Source organism: Pelodiscus sinensis, chromosome 14 (genome assembly GCF_049634645.1).
Source record: "Pelodiscus sinensis isolate JC-2024 chromosome 14, ASM4963464v1, whole genome shotgun sequence".
NCBI classification, from domain to species: Eukaryota; Metazoa; Chordata; order Testudines; family Trionychidae; genus Pelodiscus; species Pelodiscus sinensis.
In genome coordinates this window covers 41,654,081-41,675,981 of record NC_134724.1, presented here as the reverse complement: position 1 = coordinate 41,675,981, position 21,901 = coordinate 41,654,081, and the positions used below count along the sequence as shown (strand labels likewise).

Below are 21,901 nucleotides of genomic sequence, written 5' to 3'. Positions count from 1 at the left end.
CTTAGTTCTTTTACTTTCATGCTCACCTGCTCCTGGGTGCACATGTAGGCTATTGACCATCTGAACATAGACATCCACATTCCTGTGTCTGGTGCAGAGATCCTGGAGGTTTACCTCCTCTACCCCAACCTCAATGAGGTCCAGGATCTCCATACCAGAGCAGGAAGGTGCATGCCTAGTCTTTCCCTGGGCAGGGTCCTGGGAGCTGGCTCTCTTGCAGCTGTGGAAGGCTCAATGGAAGCAACGAGGACACTCATGGTGGCAGAAAGTGCTGGCCTGCCAAGTGCTGTGTGGCTCAGGTCTGTCAGGGCCTGCCACGTGCCCCACACCGTTTCCCCTGAGGCAACAGCTTTAAGGGCTGCAGGGAAAGAGAAGCTATAGAGTTCTGCTGAGTGTGGCCAGCAGGGCACCTGTGGGATTTCCTGGAGGCCTCTTATTTTGAAATAACTGCAGCTGTCCTGTCTACACATGCTCTATTCTGAAATAGCTATTTTGGAATAGGTGTTATTCCTCACACAATGCAGGCTACAAAATCCAGAGTAAGACGCTTGTTATTGCAATATTATTTTGAAATAACGGGCTTGCTGTATAGACGCTCGCAAAGTGATTTCGGAATAATGTCTGTTATTCCGGAAGAACGCTGCTGTGTAGATGTGCCCCATGTGTGTTGTGTAGCTTTTAGCATGTTACCATTAAAATCACAGACTGAAAACATAGGAAAAAGTAAGTAAAAGGATTAATGTAAATATTGTCCCACAATATATGGTCCCACAAGTGCTCAACTATCTTCACATATTCCCCCTTTAAGTGAGAGTCGTAGTGATTCATATAATACAAAATGAGGAGATAAGCAATTGGTAAACAAAATATGCACCACAATACTGAAAGACTGTGTAATCTGATTTACTCTGCATAGCACATATTAGTTCTTCACTATGACTCAAGCTTGCACTGGATGGTAATAAGTAGACATATTTAATAAACAGAGATCTATATCAAGGTCCCTTCTCCAAAGTAGCATTTTTATAATGTATGCATTCAACTCTTCAATAGTTAGAAAATTTAGGTTGTTAAACAGTGTAGTTCCCACCTGAAATAAATCATAACCCTCAGCTTCACTGCTGTCATATGGCCGGATAATGCCATCTTCATGAATGAGACGTGGAGCACGAAGATTAGATACTTCTTCAGTTGATTCTGCCACCCTGTGAAAGATCAATAATTTCAATATGTTCAGAACTACTACAGACCAGTTAGCACCACACTGTTTTTAATATTTCATTTCTATTACTAGTTTAGTCCACAGAAAATTTTAAATCGATTATTTAGAAATGATCCCCTCAAACCTTGAAAGAGCCTGCTCATACCTGTGTATGACTTTGTCTCTCATGGCAATCTATATTACCATACTGCCTAACCAGACAATTATAAAACTACATGCCTACACGAGACGTTTCTGCTCAACTCTAACTGAATCTTCCTAAGTTGCCAAATGAGAGTTTTTCAGTTGCACTTTCAAAATCACATAAATGACTTAAGAACATAAGAATGGCCGTACTGGGTCAGACCAAAGGTCCATCTAGCCCAGTATCCTGTCTACCGACAGCGGCCAGCACCAGGTGCCCCAGAGAGGGTGGACCAAAGACAATGATCAAGCGATTCGTCTCCTGCCATCCCTCTCCAGCCTCTGACAAACAGAGGCCAAGGACACCATTTTATCCCCTGGCTAATAGCCTTTTATGGACCTAACTTCCATGAAATTATCTAGCTTCTCTTTAAACTATTATAGTCCTAGCCTTCACAGCCTCCTCTGGCAAGGAGTTCCACAGGTTGACTACACGCTGTGTGAAGAAGAACTTTCTTTTATTAGTTTTAAACCTGCTACCCATTAATTTCATTTGGTGTCCTCTAGTTCTTCTATTTAGGGAACTAATAAATAACTTGTCTTTATCGGCCCTCTCCACACCACTCATGATTTGATAGACCTCTATCATATCCCCCTCAGTCTCCTCTTTTCTAAACTGAAAAGTCCCAGTCGCTTTAACCTCTCCTCGTATGGGACCCATTCCAAACTCCTAATCATTTTAGTTGCCCTTTTCTGAACCCTTTCTAAGGCCAAAATATCTTTTTTGAGGTGAGGAGACCACATCTGTACACAGTATTCAAGATGTGGGCGTACCATAGTTTTATACAGGGGCAGTAAGATATTCTGCGTCTTATTTTCTATCCCTTTCTTAATAATTCCTAGCATCCTATTTGCCTTTTTGACTGCCGCTGCACACTGCATGGAAGTTTTCAGAGAATTGTCCACGTTAACTCCAAGATCTCTTTTCTGATTTGTCGTAGCCAAATTTGCCCCCGTCATACTGTACGTATAGTTGGGGTTATTTTTCCCGATGTGCAGTACTTTACACTTATCCACATTAAATTTCATTTGCCATTTTGCTGCCCAATCTCTGAGTTTGGTGAGATCTTCTTGGAGTCCCTCACAGTCTGCTTCTGTCTTGACTATCCTAAACAGTTTTCTATCATCTGCAAACTTCACTACCTCACTGCTTACCCCTTTCTCCAGATCATTTATGAGTAAGTTGAAAAGGGTTGGTCCCAGGACTGACCCTTGGGGTACACCACTAGTTACCCCCCTCCAATCTGAAAATTTACCATTTATTCCTACCCTTTGTTTCCTGTCTTTTAACCGGTTCACAATCCAAGAAAGGACCTTCCCTCTTATCCCATGGCCATGTAATTTACACAAGAGCCTTTGGTGAGGGACCTTGTCAAAGGCTTTCTGAAAATCCAAGTATACTATATCTACTGGATCCCCCTTGTCTGCATGTTTGTTAACCCCTTCAAAGAACTCTAACAGATTAGTAAGACAGGATTTCCCTTTACAGAAACCATGTTGACTTTTGTCCAACAAATTATGTTCTTCTACATGCTTCACAATTTTATTCTTTACTATTGTTTCGACTAATTTGCCCGGTACTGAAGTTAGACTTACCGGTCTGTAATTGCCAGGATCGCCTCTAGAGCCCTTTTTAAATATTGGTGTCACGTTGGCTACCTTCCAGTCATTAGGTACGGAAGCCGATTTAAAGGATAGGTTACAAACCACAGATAATAGTTCAGCAATTTCCCATTTTAGTTCTTTTAGAAACCTTGGATGAATGCCATCCGGTCCCGGAGATTTGTTAACATTAAGTTTTTCTATTTGTTCCAAAACCTCCTCTAATGACACTTCAACCCGGGACAGTTCCTCAGATTCATCACCCACAAAGGACGGTGCAGATTCGGGAATCTCCCCAATGTCCTCAGCCGTGAAGACTGAAGCAAAGAAATCATTTAGTTTCTCCGCAATGGCTTTATCGTCCTTGATTGCTCCTTTTATAGCTCAATCATCTAGGGGACCCACAGGTTTTTTAGCAGGCTTCCTGCTTCTAATGTACGTAAACATTTTGTTATTTCTTTTTGAGTTTTTGGCTAGCTGTTCCTCAAAATATTTTTTTGCTTTTCTTATTGCATTTTTACACTTGATTTGACAGTGTTTATGTTCCTTTCTATTTGTCTCACTAGGATTGGACTTCCACTTGTTAAAAGATGCCTTTTTGTCCCTCACTGCTTCTTTTACATGGTGGTTAAGCCACGGTGACTCTTTTTTAGGTCTCTTGCTATGTTTTTTAATTTGGGGTATACATTTAAGTTGGGCCTCTATTATGGTGTCTTTAAAAAGTTTCCATGCAGCTTGCAGGGATTTGGCTCTAGTCACTGTGCCTTTTAATTTCTGTTTAACTAACCTCCTCATTTTTGTGTAATTCCCCTTTCTGAAATTAAATGCCAGGGTGCTGGACTGCTGAGGTGTTCTTCCCACCACAGGAATGCTGAATGTTATTATATTATGGTCACTATTCCCAAGCGGTCCGGTAACGGTTATATCCCGGACCTGATCCTGCACTCCACTCAGGACTAAATCGAGAATTGCCTCTCCCCTTGTGGGTTCCTGCACCAGCTGCTCCAAGAAGCAGTCATTTAAGCCATTAAGAAATTTTATCTCCCCTTCTCTTCCTGAGGTGACATGTATCCAATCAATATGGGGGTAATTAAAATCCCCCATTATTATAGAGTTCTTTATTTTGGTAGCCTCTCTAATCTCCCTCAGCATTTCAATGTCAGTATCGCTGTCCTGGTCAGGTGGTCGGTAATATATCCCTACTGCTAATTTCTTATTATTGGAGCATGGAATTACTATCCATAGCGATTCTATTGAACATGTTGATTCACTTACTATTTTTATTTCATTTGATTCTACATTATCTTTCACATACAGTGCCACTCCGCCACCCACCCAGCCTCCTCTATCCTTTCTATATATTTTATATCCTGGTATGATTGTGTCCCACAGATTTTCCTCATTCCACCACTTACGATCCCAAGTCCTCCTGACAGTGATTGTAGTGGTCTAGATACTACAGCCGGGTGAAGTGAGATGGCTGTGAACATTAATAAGCAAAAAATACATTTTTAATTACTAATAGTTCTGTTTTTATTTCATTTTTAGATTATTGTATGGACTTTCAGTTGGTGCGGATTTATAACCTCCTATGACACTAAAATACATGAAGGTATCCCATAATTGCATCAGTCTCAGGTTGATGACACTCTTCCTTCACCTAGCACTTAACAGAGAATCACTACCATGCACTTTGTCCTCCTGACACATCTCAGTTCTCCGGATGCATACTTTAATCACATCAAAGGGTAAGCAAACATGTTCCCAGTGTATCTGTAATCACATACTCCAAATACCTCAGAACATTTGGTAAACAATCAACTTCCATTCCATCATTTTACCTCTGAATTCCCTGGAAGGTACTGCTTGCCATATCTATGATGCCACCTGTTGGGCGGGCCACAACACCTACAAGCCCTTTTCCAACCCCTTTGAAGAATCCAGCTGCACCTTCCTTTTTAGCTCCTTCAGAAAAGAAAATACAGTGTTAGTTACATACCCTTGCAGATTATCCAAACCTCCTGCTTTATGAAAATTTAACTTTAATTAGAAGAATTCTGAAACATTCCAAAAGAGTTGGTTTTGTCGATCAGCTCAGAAAAATTACTATTAATGACATCATTTTGTTGTAGGAACCCTACCCAGCCTGTGTTTGATGATACAGCTGTTCACCTTAAATCTCAGAACCCCTTCAGAACCAAAACAGATAAGGGAGGTGAACTGGATTCTCTTGTAAATTATAAGAATTATTTACTAAAGTTATAATGATCTTAGCCCGTTACACCAGTGCACTTCCACTGAAGACAATGGCATTTCTCATAGGTCTGATTAAGAACTAAATTTGAAGATTGTGTATTTACACAGATCTAATTAAGATCAGAATTTAGCTTCTTAACCCATTCATGTTGGTGAATGGGTTGGGAAGCTAAATAATATAATGTGCAAATAAAAAAGAACCAAGTCTGTGTTCAGATCACATGGGGTGTAGTTTTTTTTAATACCATATTTACAGAATTATTGCTAAGAACAGAAAAGCTATTCAATTAATCACCAATCTGCAAAAATCAAGTGAAATGTAATGTATTTAACTAATATTTTGATGGTAAAAAGTCTCAGAGCTAGCTGTGCATGTCTCTAACTTTAAAAACAATGAACAGTCCTGTAGCACCTTAGAGACTAATATTCTATCATGCGTCATGAAAGCTCATGCTATATTTGTTGATTTCTATGGTGTCACAGACTGGTCATTGTTTTTAATATTTTGAAGGTTCTTCTACCAACCCTTAAAGAAATGAAACTGTTTGTGAGAGTGTCCTGATTCTTTAGCTAAAGATTTTTACCATGCATCATATTGACAGAATGAAACAGGCTTAAAAAACTACCTGTGAGGTTTAAGCCAGTTAAACTTCCCAAAGGAAAAAAAAAAGCAGAAGCAAACCGAGTAGATAGTATATCTAGTATGGCTGACATTCTAATTATTTTTACCCTATCACTCTAATTATATATGTGCACATACACATATGCATTCACCTAGGGTTGAAATACCTTAATACATAAAGGTCTATTTCTCTACTTCTTTGCTGGGAGAGATAGTTACTCAATCCCTGACTTTTTACAGTTAATTTGCTGATGCAGAGGAAATTCTATGGAAAGAGCATACAATGGCAAAAATATCTTAAATTGATTTGTAAGCTGGATATATGACAATTCAAAGTTTTCATTTGAAACTTATTCATAGGCAGATGCACATGATATGCAAATTGGTTTGTCAAAGTCTGCATGTGAATTTGCACAAGAATCTTTAATAGCAATAGTAAAACGTATGAAAGTTTTTTTTTAATTTTATTTTATTTAAAAAAGTGTTACTTTAGGAATGTAAAGGGGTAACTGGTTACCAGGTAAGTATTCGCCTTATCAGCATGCTTACCAGGGAGCTGCTCCAGCCTGGCCCTAGTTACTTTTGTTCAGAAACACAAAAATAATTAGCTTATACCTAATTATTATAATGTTTAAAACAATATTTCTCAATAGAAATTAAGTTATAAGCAGTACAATATGTTAGTGTTCTGAAAAACGGTCTTAAGTTTTGCCAATCATTTTGCATACCTTCTACAGGTTTAGTGATTATTCCAGTCACACCACCAACAATACCCTGAAAGAAAAATGATTAATTCAAGTCAACATTTGAAAACTGAAAATGTTAAAGCCTGATTCAGCCAGTAGGTGTCTTTTCTGGTGTATTTTTAAATTAACACATGGATAAAATGTGCATTTAGGATTTTTCCTAAGGTTATTTTTGTTTATTATGAATTCATGTTGACATGATCAAAATTAAAGAAAAACATTTTTTGAATAATTAAAAGACTCAGGGAACTGGTAAACTAGATTCCGAGACCATTCCTGAAAAGCAATATGCTACCATCTTGACTGGTAGTGCAAAACAGCAGCAAAGTTACTATTTCATGGCTGTTCTGTGGGCTCTACATCACAGGATTAGACTCTCAGACCATTGGGGTCAACTGACAGAGAACATATAAAGGGGTTTACAGAGATCCCCTATGTAGCCATTCACCAAAGAGTGGAGGGTTTGAGGTTTCTACCAAGAGCCGAGAGTTTAGCTGTCATCCTAATAATTGTGAAATGTATGTACAATGAGTAGTCCAGTGGCACCTTAGAGACGAACAGGGGTAGGCAACCTTTTCTGAATTGGCTTGCCAATATTTAACCCTCCTGCTCTGGGCCATGCCATTCTCCTGGGACAGAAAAAGAAAGAAAAAAAAAGGAAGAACCTGTCAAATGCAGTATGGGTGATAATGAGGTTAACTCAGTGGGCTGGAAGTGTCACATACTTAGCTTTTAATGTAAATGAGGTGTTAAATACAGGGAAGGCTTGTTTTACAGTATGACATCCAGTTCATGTCATTGTTCAAGCCCAGGGAAAGTGTCAAATTTGCATATGAAGGTCAATTCTGCACACTCTCTCTGTAATTGGCCTGTGAAATGTCTTTGTAGAAGAATGGCTACTTTTAAAATCCATTAATGAGTACAATCCATTAATGTAGAATGATAGTTAAGGAGTTGTGTGTCTTTACTGAAAACTATGCTCTTAAGGTATAGTGGCACGGTCCTTGCTCAAGCCCCTTGCTTCGGGACCCCCTCCTTGGGTCAAAATCAATTAGAGACCCTTTCTGGTGCAGTCACCAGTGCCTTTTACTGTCAGTGCTAATTTCCCGCCACCTTCTATTTACAGAGCTTTTGCTCATAGAAAACTCAGCCAGCTTCTCCTGACTGGGGAGCATACTCAGCTACACCCTGGCTCCTCTCCTCTAGCTGCCTTATATAGCCCTTTGGCTGATGAGGCCCACAGCTGCTTCCATTAGACCTTTAGGCCTGGGCTTGCTCAATAGGGTTGCCAGGTGTCCAGTATTGAACTGAACAGTCCAGTATTTTTGGCTCCTGTCTGGTAAATACCATACACTTAAAATGTCCAGTATTTTCTGTTATGGAGTCAATACTTATGTTCTAATCCACAGGTGCCAAGGCTGAGAAAAACCACCACCAGAACTGCTCCTCCCAACTGCTACGAGTCCCTATTGTGTGGCATCGGAACTGAGAGAAGAGAGACTCAAAGAGATACAGACAAAGGGATAGGTAAATATAGGAATAATAATATTTCTAGGGATATTATATACCTGTCCCTCCATGTGTGCTTCCCAATCTCTGAGGGATGCATCCATGGTCAAAGATCTTTGTTGGGAGCAGTGGGTTGAAAAGTATGCATTCAGATCTGCACACACTTCTCATCTGTCTTCCCACCAAGTAAGAGAATATAAGAATCTTTCTAGCAGGTTGAGTCTATGCCTCAACTAGAATATACAGAGTCTGTAACCAAGCCTTACTACATCTGACATGAAGCCCAACTAATAGGACCACATAGATGTTGGCAACTGTATGATCCAACAGTGCCAGGACTGCATGGACCTCCTGAGGCTCATCAGAGTTCCCTGTATGAGACTGACTCAGAGGAACTGGTCCTCTGGTAAATATATCTTGGCAGTCACTGTGTTCAATCTCATCCACAACTGTGGCTTATAGGGTGGACTTCTTCAGGTTTGCTCTGAATCCAGTCTTTCTAGATCTAGAAGTGTGGTAGCTGTGTCTACATTTTGCAATAAGATTGTCCCTCTAGAAGTCAATCCTCTAAGTAAGTGAATACTTATGAGCAGAAGTGATTTGCCAACACTGACACACCTTGGGGAACGTTAGTTGTTGTTGCTCAGTATTCAAAGGAATGAGCCCTTTACTGATGGTATATGTTGGCAATATTTACGTCTTACAGGGCAATACTATTACTAACTAGAATTTCACTTATAATCAGACCTTACCGCTTAGATTTTAACTCTCAACACTCCCCCATTCTGTCCCACATCACGTATATACACAGTATTAGGTGTCTTAGTTTTCAAAATACTTGCACATTGTCATGAAGGGAAACACATTTCAGAATCTAAGCAATTTATTTACATGTTTCCTCTTCAGAGATTTTAAATACATTTAAAATATTTTTATGACACTCCCAGGTATACTCTAAAATAAACAGAAAATGAATCGCCCTACAATAATAGTAATATTCCATGCTATCTATATAAATTGACTTTAATTTTTCCCTTCAGTTTCTGCTTCTTTTATTAGTGCTTCTATTCTGCTTCTTTAGTGCTTCTTTTATTAACTGAATATGGAGGATGTCAAATTATTTCATACATGTAATTAATGATTTCCTAGCACAGACCCAACTGTCAGCTCCCATAGATTTAGTTTTAATTTCATACCCTTAAAAAGCCTTTTCCTCCTTTGGCCAAACTGTCACCAAAATCCTTAGGCTGACGGCCCATCTCCTCTCTCCGTTTTTGCTGGTATTCTTTGTCCATAGTTATAGCAGCCAAGCCTTTTCCAACTGAACCAGTGATCCGAGATACTACCCCAGCTGCTCCTCCTGTCAGCCAAAGAAAGATTAAGTCACACTGTACCTTCATAATATTTAATAAGGCAAATCATAGTGTAAATTTTAAATAGCATGCAATTCAGAGCCATCTTTCTGTGCTAAAGTTACCAATATGACCATGCTGTTAAATAATCCTATTAGAAGTGTGAAATACCAGATCACTTTTGAATATATTATTCATGGTCTCAAAAAAGGCTTCAAAAAAATCACTGGTTTATCATCCCAGCACTGACACGACGCATTCTATATTTCCATAAATTAGCTGCCTTTTTCGTTAATATGCTGAAAACTAGTAATTCTCAGTTTATTGCATATGCTGTTAATCTGGAAACGAACAAAGCTCTTGAAGAATGATTGACAGACTTTACAACACATAGCATAGACTTGCAGAACTGGAGGAGACTTTGATAGGTCATCTAGCCCAGTCCACTGCATAGAGGCAGGACTAAATATTACTGAGATAATGACAGTTGACAGGTCTAACTTGTTCTTAAAAACCGCCAATGACAGAGATTCCACAGCCTCCCTAGGTAATTTGTATCAGTATTTAACCATCTTTACAGTTAGGAATTTTCCATAATGTCTAGTCTAAAGCTTCCTAGCTGCAGTTTAAACCCCTTTACTTCATGCTTTATCCGTAGTGGTTAAGTAGAACAATTTTTCACCCTCCTTTCTATAGCAACCTTTTACAAAGCTATAACAACCTTCTGTCTCTTCTGAGGTTTCAGTGGGGAATCTTCTCTCCTGAAGGTACTTGAAGACTTATGTCCCTTCTTCAGACTAAACATATCCATTTTTTTCCAATCTTTCTCAGGGTCATGCTTTCTATAACAGGGAATTTCAAAGTTGGGTCGTGGGCCTTCCAGGTAAGCTGCTGGCGGGCCATGATACACTCTGTTTATCTAAGTGTCCATAGGCATGGAGCCTCGCAGCTCCCACTGGCTGTGGTTCACTGTGTCTTGTCCCAGTTTGGTGCCCAGAATGAAATACAATACTCCAGTTGAGGTCTTATCAGTGCTGTATAAAGTGGAAGAATTACTTCTTGTGTCTTACAACAGTCCTGCTAATACATTTCATAATGAAGTTCACTTTTTTTGAAACTGTCTTACGTTGATAGCTCATATTTAGTTTCTGATCCATTTTAATACCCCCCAGACCAGTGATGAGCAACCTACAGCCCAAGAGCCACATGTGGTCCATAGGGGTTCTATGTGTGGCCCATGTGGCATTTTGTTTACTGTTGCCCACATGCAAGGTTGCCAAATTCCACTGGTTTTCCTTCCACACAGGATTTTTTTTTTTTTACTGGTATTACTAAAATGGTATGCACATCATCTTATGGGCATGCTAATTGCACACAACATTGACTGTGAGAGCCAGGCACTCTCTCCACAGTCAAAGTACTGCTATGGTTCAGTCGGCACATTCTACAAATTCTAGGTATGCGAGCCCAATTAGCAAAACTACCTGAACCCTGGAGACTGTCTTGGTTGTGACAATCTTGCAGCCAAGTGAGCTGAAAGAGGGCCACTCATGTGGCGTACTCTCTAACCTAGGTTGCTAATCATTGCCCCAGATCCTTTCCTACAACACTCCTTTCTAGACCGTCATTTCCAATTCTGTATTTGTGCTGCTGATTTTTCCTTCCTAACCGTAATACTTTCCAGTTGTCTCCAGCTTGTCAAGCTGATTTTGAATTATAAACTTGTACTCCAAAGCACTTGCAACTGCTCTGAGCTTAGTTTCATAAGCAAACTTAATACAAAAGTACTCTCCATTCCACTATCTAAATAATTCATGAAGATATAGAATAGAACCAAAACAGATCCCTAAGGGAGCCCACTTGATGTGTCTTTCCATTTTGACTGTGAACCACTGATAACTACTCTGGAATAAAGTCTTCTATACAAATCTACAGCTTTCTCCCATTCAACAAACTTGTTACCCTGCCAACGAAGAACCCTGGTTGGTTTGACAGGATTTGTTCTTGACAAAAATCATATTAACTGATTAATATTATATTATTTTCTAGGAGATTATGAACTGTGTGCTTGACAAACAGAACAAATGCCCTATTATCTTTTCATGTACCCAAGTTAAGCTGATTGGTTTATAATTCCCTGGGTTGCTATTATGCCTTAAAAAACAGATGGTTACTACAGGCAGTCCCCGGGTTACATGGATCCGACTTACATCGGATCCCTACTTACAAACGGGGTGAGGCAACCCCGCACTAGCTGCTTCCCCCCAGCAGACCAGGGAGACGCGAAGCTAGCGCCCCCCCCCAAGCAGACCAGGGAGACGCGGAGCGGCTTTTCTCAGCAGACACCTCAGCTTGAGAATAAAGGACTGAGGGAAGTGAGGTGTGGGAGAATAAAACTGAGCTCTGGAGAAATGTTTGGCTAGACTTTCCCCTACAATATGTACCAGTTCCGACTTACATACAAATTCAACTTAAGAACAAACCTATCTTGTACGTAACCCGGGGACTGCCTGTATATTTACCCTTTTCTAGTCCACTGTGATGTCTCCATCCTTCAAGAGTTCTCAAAAATAATTGCTAATAGCTCAGAGCTCTTCAGCCAGTGTTTTGCATCACAACTTCTGCCATGCTTCCTATATTAGTGTTTTGAAAGTACTTCTCAATGAAACTAAAATAGACATTGGGTCACATAGTACAAGAACTAGGTTATCAAGTACTTTTGTCAAAACAGTAATGAAATATGTATGAGACGTACCCACTGTGTGACCAAGAAGACTCTTTACACCGATCACAAAGCCTTCAGCAAATTCTTCAGGTCCCTGAACAGCTCCCTAAAGGTGAAATTTATTATAAATTAAAACACACACATACACACAAACCCCACTATTCCTCCTGCAACTCTTTAAAAATCAAATGGCAACTGCTGTACATTAGGAAAGAATATGCCTATACTGAGATAAAACTCTGGCACGAGTCTCAGAGCCCAGGTCAGCTGATGCAGGCTCACAGGGCTTTGACTAAAAATAACAGTGCAGACATTTGAGTAAGGGCTGGAGCCCAAATTCTGAGACCCAGTTCCCCTACCCCTTCAAAAAATGTTAAGTATCGTGAAACTGACTAATTGAATAGTTGATGCATTTTTGCATTGACTATTTGATTAGTCGACAGGGTGGCGCTGCCCCTTTGAAACGCCTCTGCTGTGTTTCAAAGCTGCAGTGCTGCACAGAGCCCAGGGACAGCTGCGGAGTCAGCTGGGTGCTGCTGCTTTGAAGTATTCCCTCTTTTCCCCCCACCCTGCCCTTGCTGCCCCTATCTGATAGAGACAGCAAAAAGGGGGAGTGACTAGTTGACTATCCTGTCGACTATTCAATAAGCATTTGTTTATCCGATAGTCAACTAAGTCTTTAACATCCCTAAACCCCTCAAGGTCTCAGAACCTGAGTTTCATATAGCCTCATGCCCAGTGAGGCAGTCAGCTAACTCAGCCCAATTGAAGCCATGCCATGAATCATCTATTGCAGTACAGATTTAACAAGAGATTTCTTTGGGTATAAGTGTCACGATCTCCCAATTCTTCACAAGGTTTACAAATATATTTTTATCAACCAATAGCTCATTTACTAATGCAGTGACCTGAAAGAAGAAATCCTACCTGGAAAGGCTCATAGAAGAAAGCTTCAACACCCTCAGACAAACCTCTGATTAAACCAAATGGATTTCCCAGGACATCTAAACCCAGCACAAGAACATACATCTGCTTCAAGAACTAAATAATGAACAGAAGTAGACATATTAGTAGACACACAGTAGAAATATTCATCAGTTGTTGTTTAATGTAGAACCCAAGTTAGAATTAAAATCTATATAACATAGCTTTTTAAATTTTTCAAGCACAAGTAAGCTGGTGTTAAAACAGTGGCTTAAGCAGAAGTACTGTGTAATGCTATAGACCAGATAAAAGAACTACATAGGCACAGGAGTAAGTATGCTCTGCCTGAGTGACTGTGAGAAAGTCTGGCTATGGCAAAAGATGCTGCAAGTATACAAGTAACTATTAGAATGTCATGGCAGATGATTGTCAAAATTGAAACCCATTTGAAATCTAGGTATTCAAGTTAGATGCTTTGCCATAAAAATGACTATGAAAAATGGATTTCTAAAACCAGTAGTTTATACCCCCAAAAACTATTTCAGAAAAGCGTCACACTCCAGACTGATAGATTTATCCTAAAAATATATTAATAAAGTAGAACTCGCTGGATTAACTTACTTGTTCACTATAATGTGTAACAACTCTCCTTATTAGCTCATCTCTCCTGTAAAACTGATACTTAATTTCAAAGAAAGCAAGTCTGAAAGACAAATAGCAAGATTAATAGCTGAAAAATATCTTTTATGGACTTCTTAGATAGAAATTAGCATAAGAGAATTTAAGTTTGGAAAATAATTTAAATTAACCTCCACCTTATGTTGTGCCTTATTCAGTAATACATTTAGAGCATTATTTTATACATTTGTAGGGAGGAAAGGCTACCAAAGGATGCAGTGCCAGGATAAGAACAATTAGATACCCCTTCCTATCCCATTCATTTCCTTTCCTTTGAGGCGCTCATTCCACTTTTAAACATAACACAAACATACAAACTTTACAAGAATGTCATCTTTCTTAACTACCTAGCATTTACTGTATATTGAATGAATGTATTTGGCATTTCACCAAGCAGACAGCTTTTAACTGGCATTTCAGGTACCTCCCAATGCAAATTTTCAATCTAGTAACCAGGGAGAGTTATGCAATTTCACATTCTGCACACTGCTTTTATGCAAAAGAGGCAGAAGACATGTAAACAAGCTGATATGAGAGATTTATTCAAAAAAGCAGTTTGCAGGGTGTACATAGGGTCAATTACAGATTCAGCCCAATCTCCTACATCTTCTACATTTACAATGAAAATTGATGTTAATAATGATGTTCCTGAGACACTGCAGTTCCTGAAGTGCCTTCTGAATAAAAGATTAAATTACGGTCAATATAGTTTTAGTCTTAAATGTATTTTTAGTGACCTGGGTGTACGCCATACACTGCCCCATAGTGATACGAAGTATCCTGTATAGAAAATTTTACCTGTACACACCTAAGTGCTTCAAGAAAACAACTGCTCTTCAGTACAGTACTATTACTGGCTTGGTGAGTACCTGAATACTATTTTATACTTCATTCATGGTATTGTAATTATTTTAAAATTGGTATTCCACAGGGAAGTGCAACTCAGTGAACCTGGATATTTGATTAGCTAGCAATGCTCCATTCCCCCCACATGCAGGATAAAGCTTTTACTATAGTTAAATCACACTAATCATTTACTGATTACTACTGAAGAACTGAAATACCTACAAGAATTCACTACCTTCATTTAAATTTTCATAGGCAAAAGCTATTAGCCAGAATTATCTTACTTAAATATAAGATCATCCACATCAGTCAGAGTAGCACCAATACTTTTCAACAGCAGGTTGACGGAATGAATAGCGATCATTTCTTTTTTGTCCTTATCTGCTTCTTCTCCACTTGAGCCCAAAGACAGACTCAAATGCAACTACAAGACAAAAATATTTATAAAGAGTGAGATCAACAGGAATGTATGAAATACAACTATCATGCCTGTAAGTTATTTATAGTTGACATTCTTTTTAAAAATTCCATTACTGGAACAGCTATGCCTGCAATGCATTTAAAGAAATAGTGATCAAGTTCCCTTAATAGCTCTTTTATTCACCCATGTGGATGGCTCTCTGCAGAAACAAAATCTGGGTCTGCATCCCTCTGACGTTTTGTAAATGTGGTTCACAGATATCTGTGGATATCCACAGATTTGCAGGGCTCTACCAATGAGCTCAAAGCACAGCAAAATGCAAACAAAATCCTCTCTTCACAAAAATCACAGAATAGCACCAAAGTTTATTCATAAATCAGGATTTCATCAATCACATTCCCTGACAGAAAATAATGTGGAATAAAAGTAACTCATTTGGGTCCTGATGAAAATTAGTATGGGCAAAAAAAGGCTTGTATTTTAACTATCCTGAATTTAGCTAGCAAATAAGTTCATCTTTCTCTCCCCCCCGCCACCCATCCCCCAAACGTTCTTCTCTGGAACTATACATTCCTTGATATTGGTACTACATATTAGGACTCTTCAAAAATTCTCTTCTTTAGCAGGGCGCAGCATAACAGAGTCTCCATTATACATATTCATCCCCCAGATATGTGGATAAACTGCTTACTGCATCAACCTTATTGTGGTGTTCCCCTGTTTTTGTCTTCCCCCCTCCCTCCAACTGCTCACTTTACTCAATTTTTAAGTCTCACTACCATCCAGGTTTTTTTTAAATACTGAGACCTGACAAGCTACTTTGGGGGCGGGGGGAGGAAACCAGCCCCTCTTTCCCAAAATAGCAGCTCTAAATCCTTAAGATGGCTCTCCAAAAGACCAAAAAGCACAGTCATCTTCAGTGAAATTCAACAGGTATATGACCCAATTCCACAAGTGACTCTAAAGCATTCATGAAAGTATAACACTTTACTGCGGGCCCTATAATATTTAATGTTTTTTTAACTTTGCCCTGCAGTTATGTGCTTGTTAGAATCAGCAGTTTAATCTGAGAGAAAAAGGAGGCACAAGTCGAGTTTCTAGCCATCATTGTTGCAGAGAAATGCTTAAAATGTGACCCAAATATACCCTGTAGAATCAGAAACAAGGCCTAATAAGAAGAAACCAAGATCTTTAATTATATTTTCAATATAACAATTAAAGTCATTTATATATAGGGATGGGGAGCTGATTCATGATTTTTGAATACTTGTGGCTATAATACTATGAAGATCAAAAGTGCAATTCTTTACAACAACAATTTACTCATTACTGCACAGAAAAAATACTGCAATATGCAGAATTACACTACAACCATCAGTGAGCTTTCTTCACTTAGTGTGACGAATAATAAAGTATATAAGAGAAATGAGAGAGGACATGAAAAACAACAAAATATTAATACTTTTTATTCAGATTGAAAATGTTCACTTTTTACTTTATGTGAACTTGTCACCATAATATATGTTAGTATTTTTATAATTTATAGTTTTGACCTCCATTATAGCCTTCTGTTTCTATTGTCATGATATTAAATGCAGATGGAAGATAGGACAAATATTTGTAGATGATTCCCAGATCAACTGAGAAATTTCCACCAAGTATTGAAAATCTGACAAACCACATATTCCTGCAGCATCATATCATCCACCATAAATGAGAGGCTAGAAAACAGTTATTTAATCCAACCAATGTGAATAGCTAAACATTATAAAGAATTAAGAGAATACTATTTAAGGTTTTTGTTTCTCCAAAATGTTTTCCACTACAACATACCTTAATTGGAGAAATATGGAAGTGCTCAAAGAAACTGAGAGTTGACATATCAGTTAAAGAAGATTCCATCAATTCAGCATTAAGAGCATCTATATCTTGCTGAATCAACTTTGTCTGTTTGTATAAAAAGAAAATTTTAAAATCAAAACTCTGAATTCAAAATGGAAAGAGACACATATGGAATCAAAGAAAGGTAAAAGCAAAATAATTACGTAATTGCCTGGATAACTGTATCAATGATAGATGTCCCTCAAATACACAAGCACAGTATTTTAGCATATGATGGATCACTAATCTGTGATAACTATGCTCATCTCTTCCTTATTCAAAGGAAGGGAAATGACTGGTTAAACCTCTCTAGTCCAGCACTCTCTAGTCTGGGAACATCCAGGGTCTGGAATGATTTTAGCCAGATACCCACTTATTATGGACATGCTGTGGCTGCCGCAGCCACAGCTACGCTACCAGGGCTCTAGCCCCAGCCCCACTGCTGACAGTCCCACTGCTTTCCCAGTCCTGCAGAGCTCCCAGCCCTCCTGTCACTGGACTCCCTGGTTCAGAACATCCATGGTCCTGCTGGACTACAGATGTCACCAGACAAGTGTGTCCAGGTTTTGGGAGGTCCAACCTGTGCCCAAATGATGGGGGGCTGCCCTATGGTGATGGACTGACATAGGTCATTGATTGATGGGGAATGGTAATCGCAGTTTCCTCACGCCCCAGACACATCGGTATGACCAAGGACCTGAGAACTGTGGGGCTGGTGGCCCGAATTCACGCCCATACCACTGCAGTGGGTATTTGTAATAGGGCTGGTGTTTTGGCTGTGTGTGTCGAGCTGTGATCTCAAGGGAGATGAATGGTGAGGAGAAAAGCCCGCATTCTTATCTGTGGGAAATGGGGAAGCTGCCCGTGAGTGCCTGTGATGCGATGCCTCTCAGTAGATGAGAGGAGTACCATAAATAGTAAGGAAGCTGGAACTGGGGAAACTTGCAAGGCTCTGTGGTGAACACAACCTGTGGTACGGCCAGTTTTGGTACTGCAGCCTGAGCTGACACAGCTGCAGTGTCCTTTGCCAGGGAGGAGTTATGCGTCCCTGTCTCAGCAGTGAGCTGCTACACTGAGAGCAGGTTGCCTATCAGTGCTGAGTCTGTCTGAAGTGCCGACAGTGCCAGGAAAGTGACAGGAAGGGTGGCAGCATTAACTTTGGCACCAGCACTGCCTGGGTTGGGTGCCTGAAGCATTGACAGTGTTCACTCTATGAGCAGTCTGTGGCAATGGAAGAGGTCTTGTTGGAAAGCTTTTTTTTTTTTTGTGTACTCTGCAATGAAGGTGCCTGCTACTTTTCTGCAACTTTGAGTGGCTTTGAGGACCTTGTTGGGCAGCACTTTACTGAGTATTCCCCTTACCCCAGGTCAGAGAGTGGTTGAAAGAGCTTCTCCATTAGGGGGAGCTTCAGATTCATGTCCCTGTATACCCTAGACTTCATTTTGGCACAGTGGGCACATTTCAGGGGACACACTGGTTGTGCCAGTCAGAGATAGGCATAGCTTCCCTTCCAGAGGCACATCTCTTGAAGCCTGAGGAACCAGGCATATTGGGCAACTGGGGCTGTTAACACTGACGAAGCAGAGTGTTTTTTTCTTCTCTCGTATCAACATTACCTAGCTAAATTAGCTAAGATAAACTATGCTAACTACAAAAGGTCTGAGGAGAGTGCTGACAGTGTCACTGATGCATTTGTCTCCAGCCAGGGATGGTAGAAAAAAGAACTGAGGGTTCCGGGTCCGACAAGGGGCTCTTTAAAGGGAAGGGAAGAGCCACAAGACAAATTGCATGTGTCGTGCACAGCCCGAAGGAACACTACTGTAAAAGTCTCCATGCGAGGGCACAGTGACATTCCAACGCTTGGAGTGACGCACCCACAGGGACACCTCTCAAGGAAGAAGTATTTCTTCATACAACACACAGACAGCCTGTGGAACTCTGATAAAGGATGTTGTGAGGTCCAAGACTAACAGGGTTAAAAAAAAGAAGTAGATGAATTAAAGGGAGAATAGAGCCATCGATGGCTATTAGTCAGCATGGACATGAATGGTGTCCCTAGCCTGTTTGTCAGAAGCTGGGAATGGATCACTTCATGATTACCTGCTCTGTTCATTCCCTCTGGGGCACCTGGCATTCACTACTGCTGGAAGATAGGATACTGGGTTAGATGGACCTTTAATCTGACCCAGTGTGGCCATTCCTATGTCCAGACTGACAGTCAATTAAAATGGGAACTATTAACAAGACATTCTATATGTAATTTAACAGTGCAATTTTCATTAGCCCTTTAAAATAATTGTATGTATCCTGTTGCAATCTTGGCCCCCAACATCTTGTAGACCTGTGAATCAAAAGCTCAATATGCATTGTGCAAACAAACATTTTAACATTTCTTATGAGCACTATTTACCCAAACACTGGCAAACTATTAATACTAGACCACTACTGCAACCCACCACCACTAGACCCACACCACCACTACCAATCCCACACTAAGAGAGGGCCTGAGCTTTGTACCTCCGTTTGAGAAGATACGTATCCCCTTAAATGTACACCTAAAAATTCACATGGTAATAAATCAAACGTTTTAGCAAAATAAGCACTTTTTCTTTAACATAGTACCCTTTGCCTTTCGGCTTCTGGATCTGTTGATGGCGTGAAAAACCCAATAAGTTCTCCTAGAAACCCCTGATCCAATTTCAATGCCATTTCCTGGATAAGAACCATAAAATATCTAAGAAAAAAAATAACAGGAAAAATATGGTGACTGATTTTTTTCATACTTACAATCACATATTGCAATTAACAGATTTACATTAACCAAAACATTCTGGATACTAAGCATTCAAGTTCATACCATAATAATGTAATGCTTGGATTAAAAAGTATCGGTTTATAGTTAGAGGCTAATAGACATCTGAAGAGATATGCTATTAATACTGGGTTGCAATTCAACATCATAAAGGCACACTCTCTCTTTCTCTCTCTGTGTGTTGGTTTATATATATTTTAGATGTGTCCGTATGTCTACGTCTGCCTGAGTCCGTTTGTTCAAGAACTCCTCCTAAACAATACTAGCTAAGGCCACCAAGTTTGGTATCCATCTTGCTCTTCTCCTTACTTGAAGTAACATCAGGGTTTGGTTGTGCCAGGACAACCAGGAGCCCCAGGAAAAGGACAGTTTTCCATAATATGCAAAGGGAGGGGCTGCTTTCGGAAGGCTGAAATATAAGAATGCCCACTGGGGGTAGCGAGCCTGCACGGGAGAGTTATCCTACAGAGCATCCACTGGAGGTAGATGTACCACCAAGGGGGTGGCGCTCCACCATCTTACCTGCCAGGACCCTGGTACGTAGCCCCCTTACCTCAAACCCTTCCCCCCTCCCAGTCCTTAGCTGCATCACTGGGGAATGGGGGGCAGAAGGGAGAGAGAATAGGCAGGCTGGGAGGAATGGCCTGGGATGCAGAGAGAATAGGCCCTGAGAGGCCTGGAGAGGGTTGGGGGAGAGAAGGGGGAAGATAGGAGAACAGGCCCCGTTTGGGCTGGGGGGTGCTGGGCATGGAAAGAACACATCCCTGGCCTGAAGCCTTCCGAACCCTCCTCCCTTCCCTCCCCCCCCCCCCACATACACCCAAGGCCCTAGATAAGTCTGATAGTACATTCATAATCTCTTTAGGATTCATCCTAACAACTAAGTATAGTACAAATAAGTTATGCAAAATTCTGAGTAGTAGTACAAGTCATGAGATGACTGCTTCAGAGCTCCCCAACACTCATTCTGATAGAACTCCCATGCAAGCTGCCCATTTACCTAGGTGGTCACAGAGATTTGTCAGCTTCTTGGGCAAAAACTGCACTTAATATTCTCTGAAAACGTTTAAATATTTAACCAAAAAGGCTCATGTTCAAGTATACCAATGATCAGGAGACTTGTTTTGGTACTTGGGGTGAAAGACTTGGTACGCTAATCTTAGCATGGTGTGGTACAAGCCTGACAGCATGGTGTGGTACAAGCCTGCATTTCTAAAGCAAGATATAATATGCTTTTACTTACTTGATCTGCAGTACTTTACTGTACTCGTTGAATCTAGTGATGATGCTGATATCTATGAATGGTTTTGGCTCTAATAAGAATGTATAAATTAGTTTTATAATAGATTCCATTGTGCAGTTAAATAAAAATATTTTAATATCACAGCTAACTTTAGATAATTCTTGAATTTACTTACCTGAATCCAAAGCTACTGATTTGGGAGGGGCTACAGGATGAAATACAACTGGGAACATTGGACCAGGTAACTGGTTATCAACCTGAAACAAAGTCAGACCCGATGAGCAACTATTTAGTGAGAGTAAGATTTATAAAGGATTCCTTGGCTTCACGTGGCTTTAGCAGCTTAGAACGTTTGCCAGCACCAATTTATCAAGGAAAGTTAGGACCATCAGAATAACAGTTGTATTTAGAAGCGTGCAAATAAGCTTTCAAATTTCAGCACAGTTAGGGATTATATACTATTAAAAACACACAGCTGCTTGTTGCTGTTTTATATTTTAAATAGTGATGGACCACATCCCTGCAGTCCTTACCTACAAAGAAGATTACCGTTAAAATCAAACTCCTCTTTATTTCAAAAGAATTAAAAAAAAAAGTTTTATAGGGTCCATCCTAAAATCAAATATGGTGGTCTCCACAAACTCCACTTTAAACAGCTGAGTCACGTGCCCCATTCCAGTACATGTACCTTATCTTATGATTTGAGATTACAACTAATGTGGCTTGAAATGAATACTTGTTACCCTATTGTCTTCCAATTACAAAGTGCTGATGTGAACACTGAGGCCTGTTCTACACTAGGGCTGTGTCTACACTGCACCCCTTTTCCGGAAAAGGGATGCAGATGAGACAAGTCGGAATTGCAAATGAAGCGGGGGA

The 21,901-nt window shown here is 40.0% G+C and overlaps 1 protein-coding gene across 5 annotated transcripts in view; it reads right to left on the bottom strand.

Annotated features, from left to right (window-relative positions):
• Nucleotides 1–21,901, bottom strand: part of VPS13C (vacuolar protein sorting 13 homolog C) — a 220,597-nt gene that overhangs the window by 29,093 nt on the left and 169,603 nt on the right. For all 5 annotated transcript variants that reach the window (XM_075897681.1, XM_075897679.1, XM_075897678.1 and 2 more), the window contains 12 exons: nt 21,198–21,279; nt 21,023–21,092; nt 19,590–19,701; nt 16,920–17,033; nt 14,950–15,089; nt 13,763–13,844; nt 13,145–13,258; nt 12,248–12,323; nt 9,337–9,500; nt 6,614–6,659; nt 4,849–4,972; nt 1,091–1,205 (listed from right to left, as the gene is read on the bottom strand). In XM_075897681.1, the coding sequence (XP_075753796.1) occupies nt 1,091–1,205; nt 4,849–4,972; nt 6,614–6,659; nt 9,337–9,500; nt 12,248–12,323; nt 13,145–13,258; nt 13,763–13,844; nt 14,950–15,089; nt 16,920–17,033; nt 19,590–19,701; nt 21,023–21,092; nt 21,198–21,279 (1,239 nt within the window). The remainder of the gene's footprint in view (nt 1–1,090; nt 1,206–4,848; nt 4,973–6,613; nt 6,660–9,336; nt 9,501–12,247; nt 12,324–13,144; nt 13,259–13,762; nt 13,845–14,949; nt 15,090–16,919; nt 17,034–19,589; nt 19,702–21,022; nt 21,093–21,197; nt 21,280–21,901) is intronic.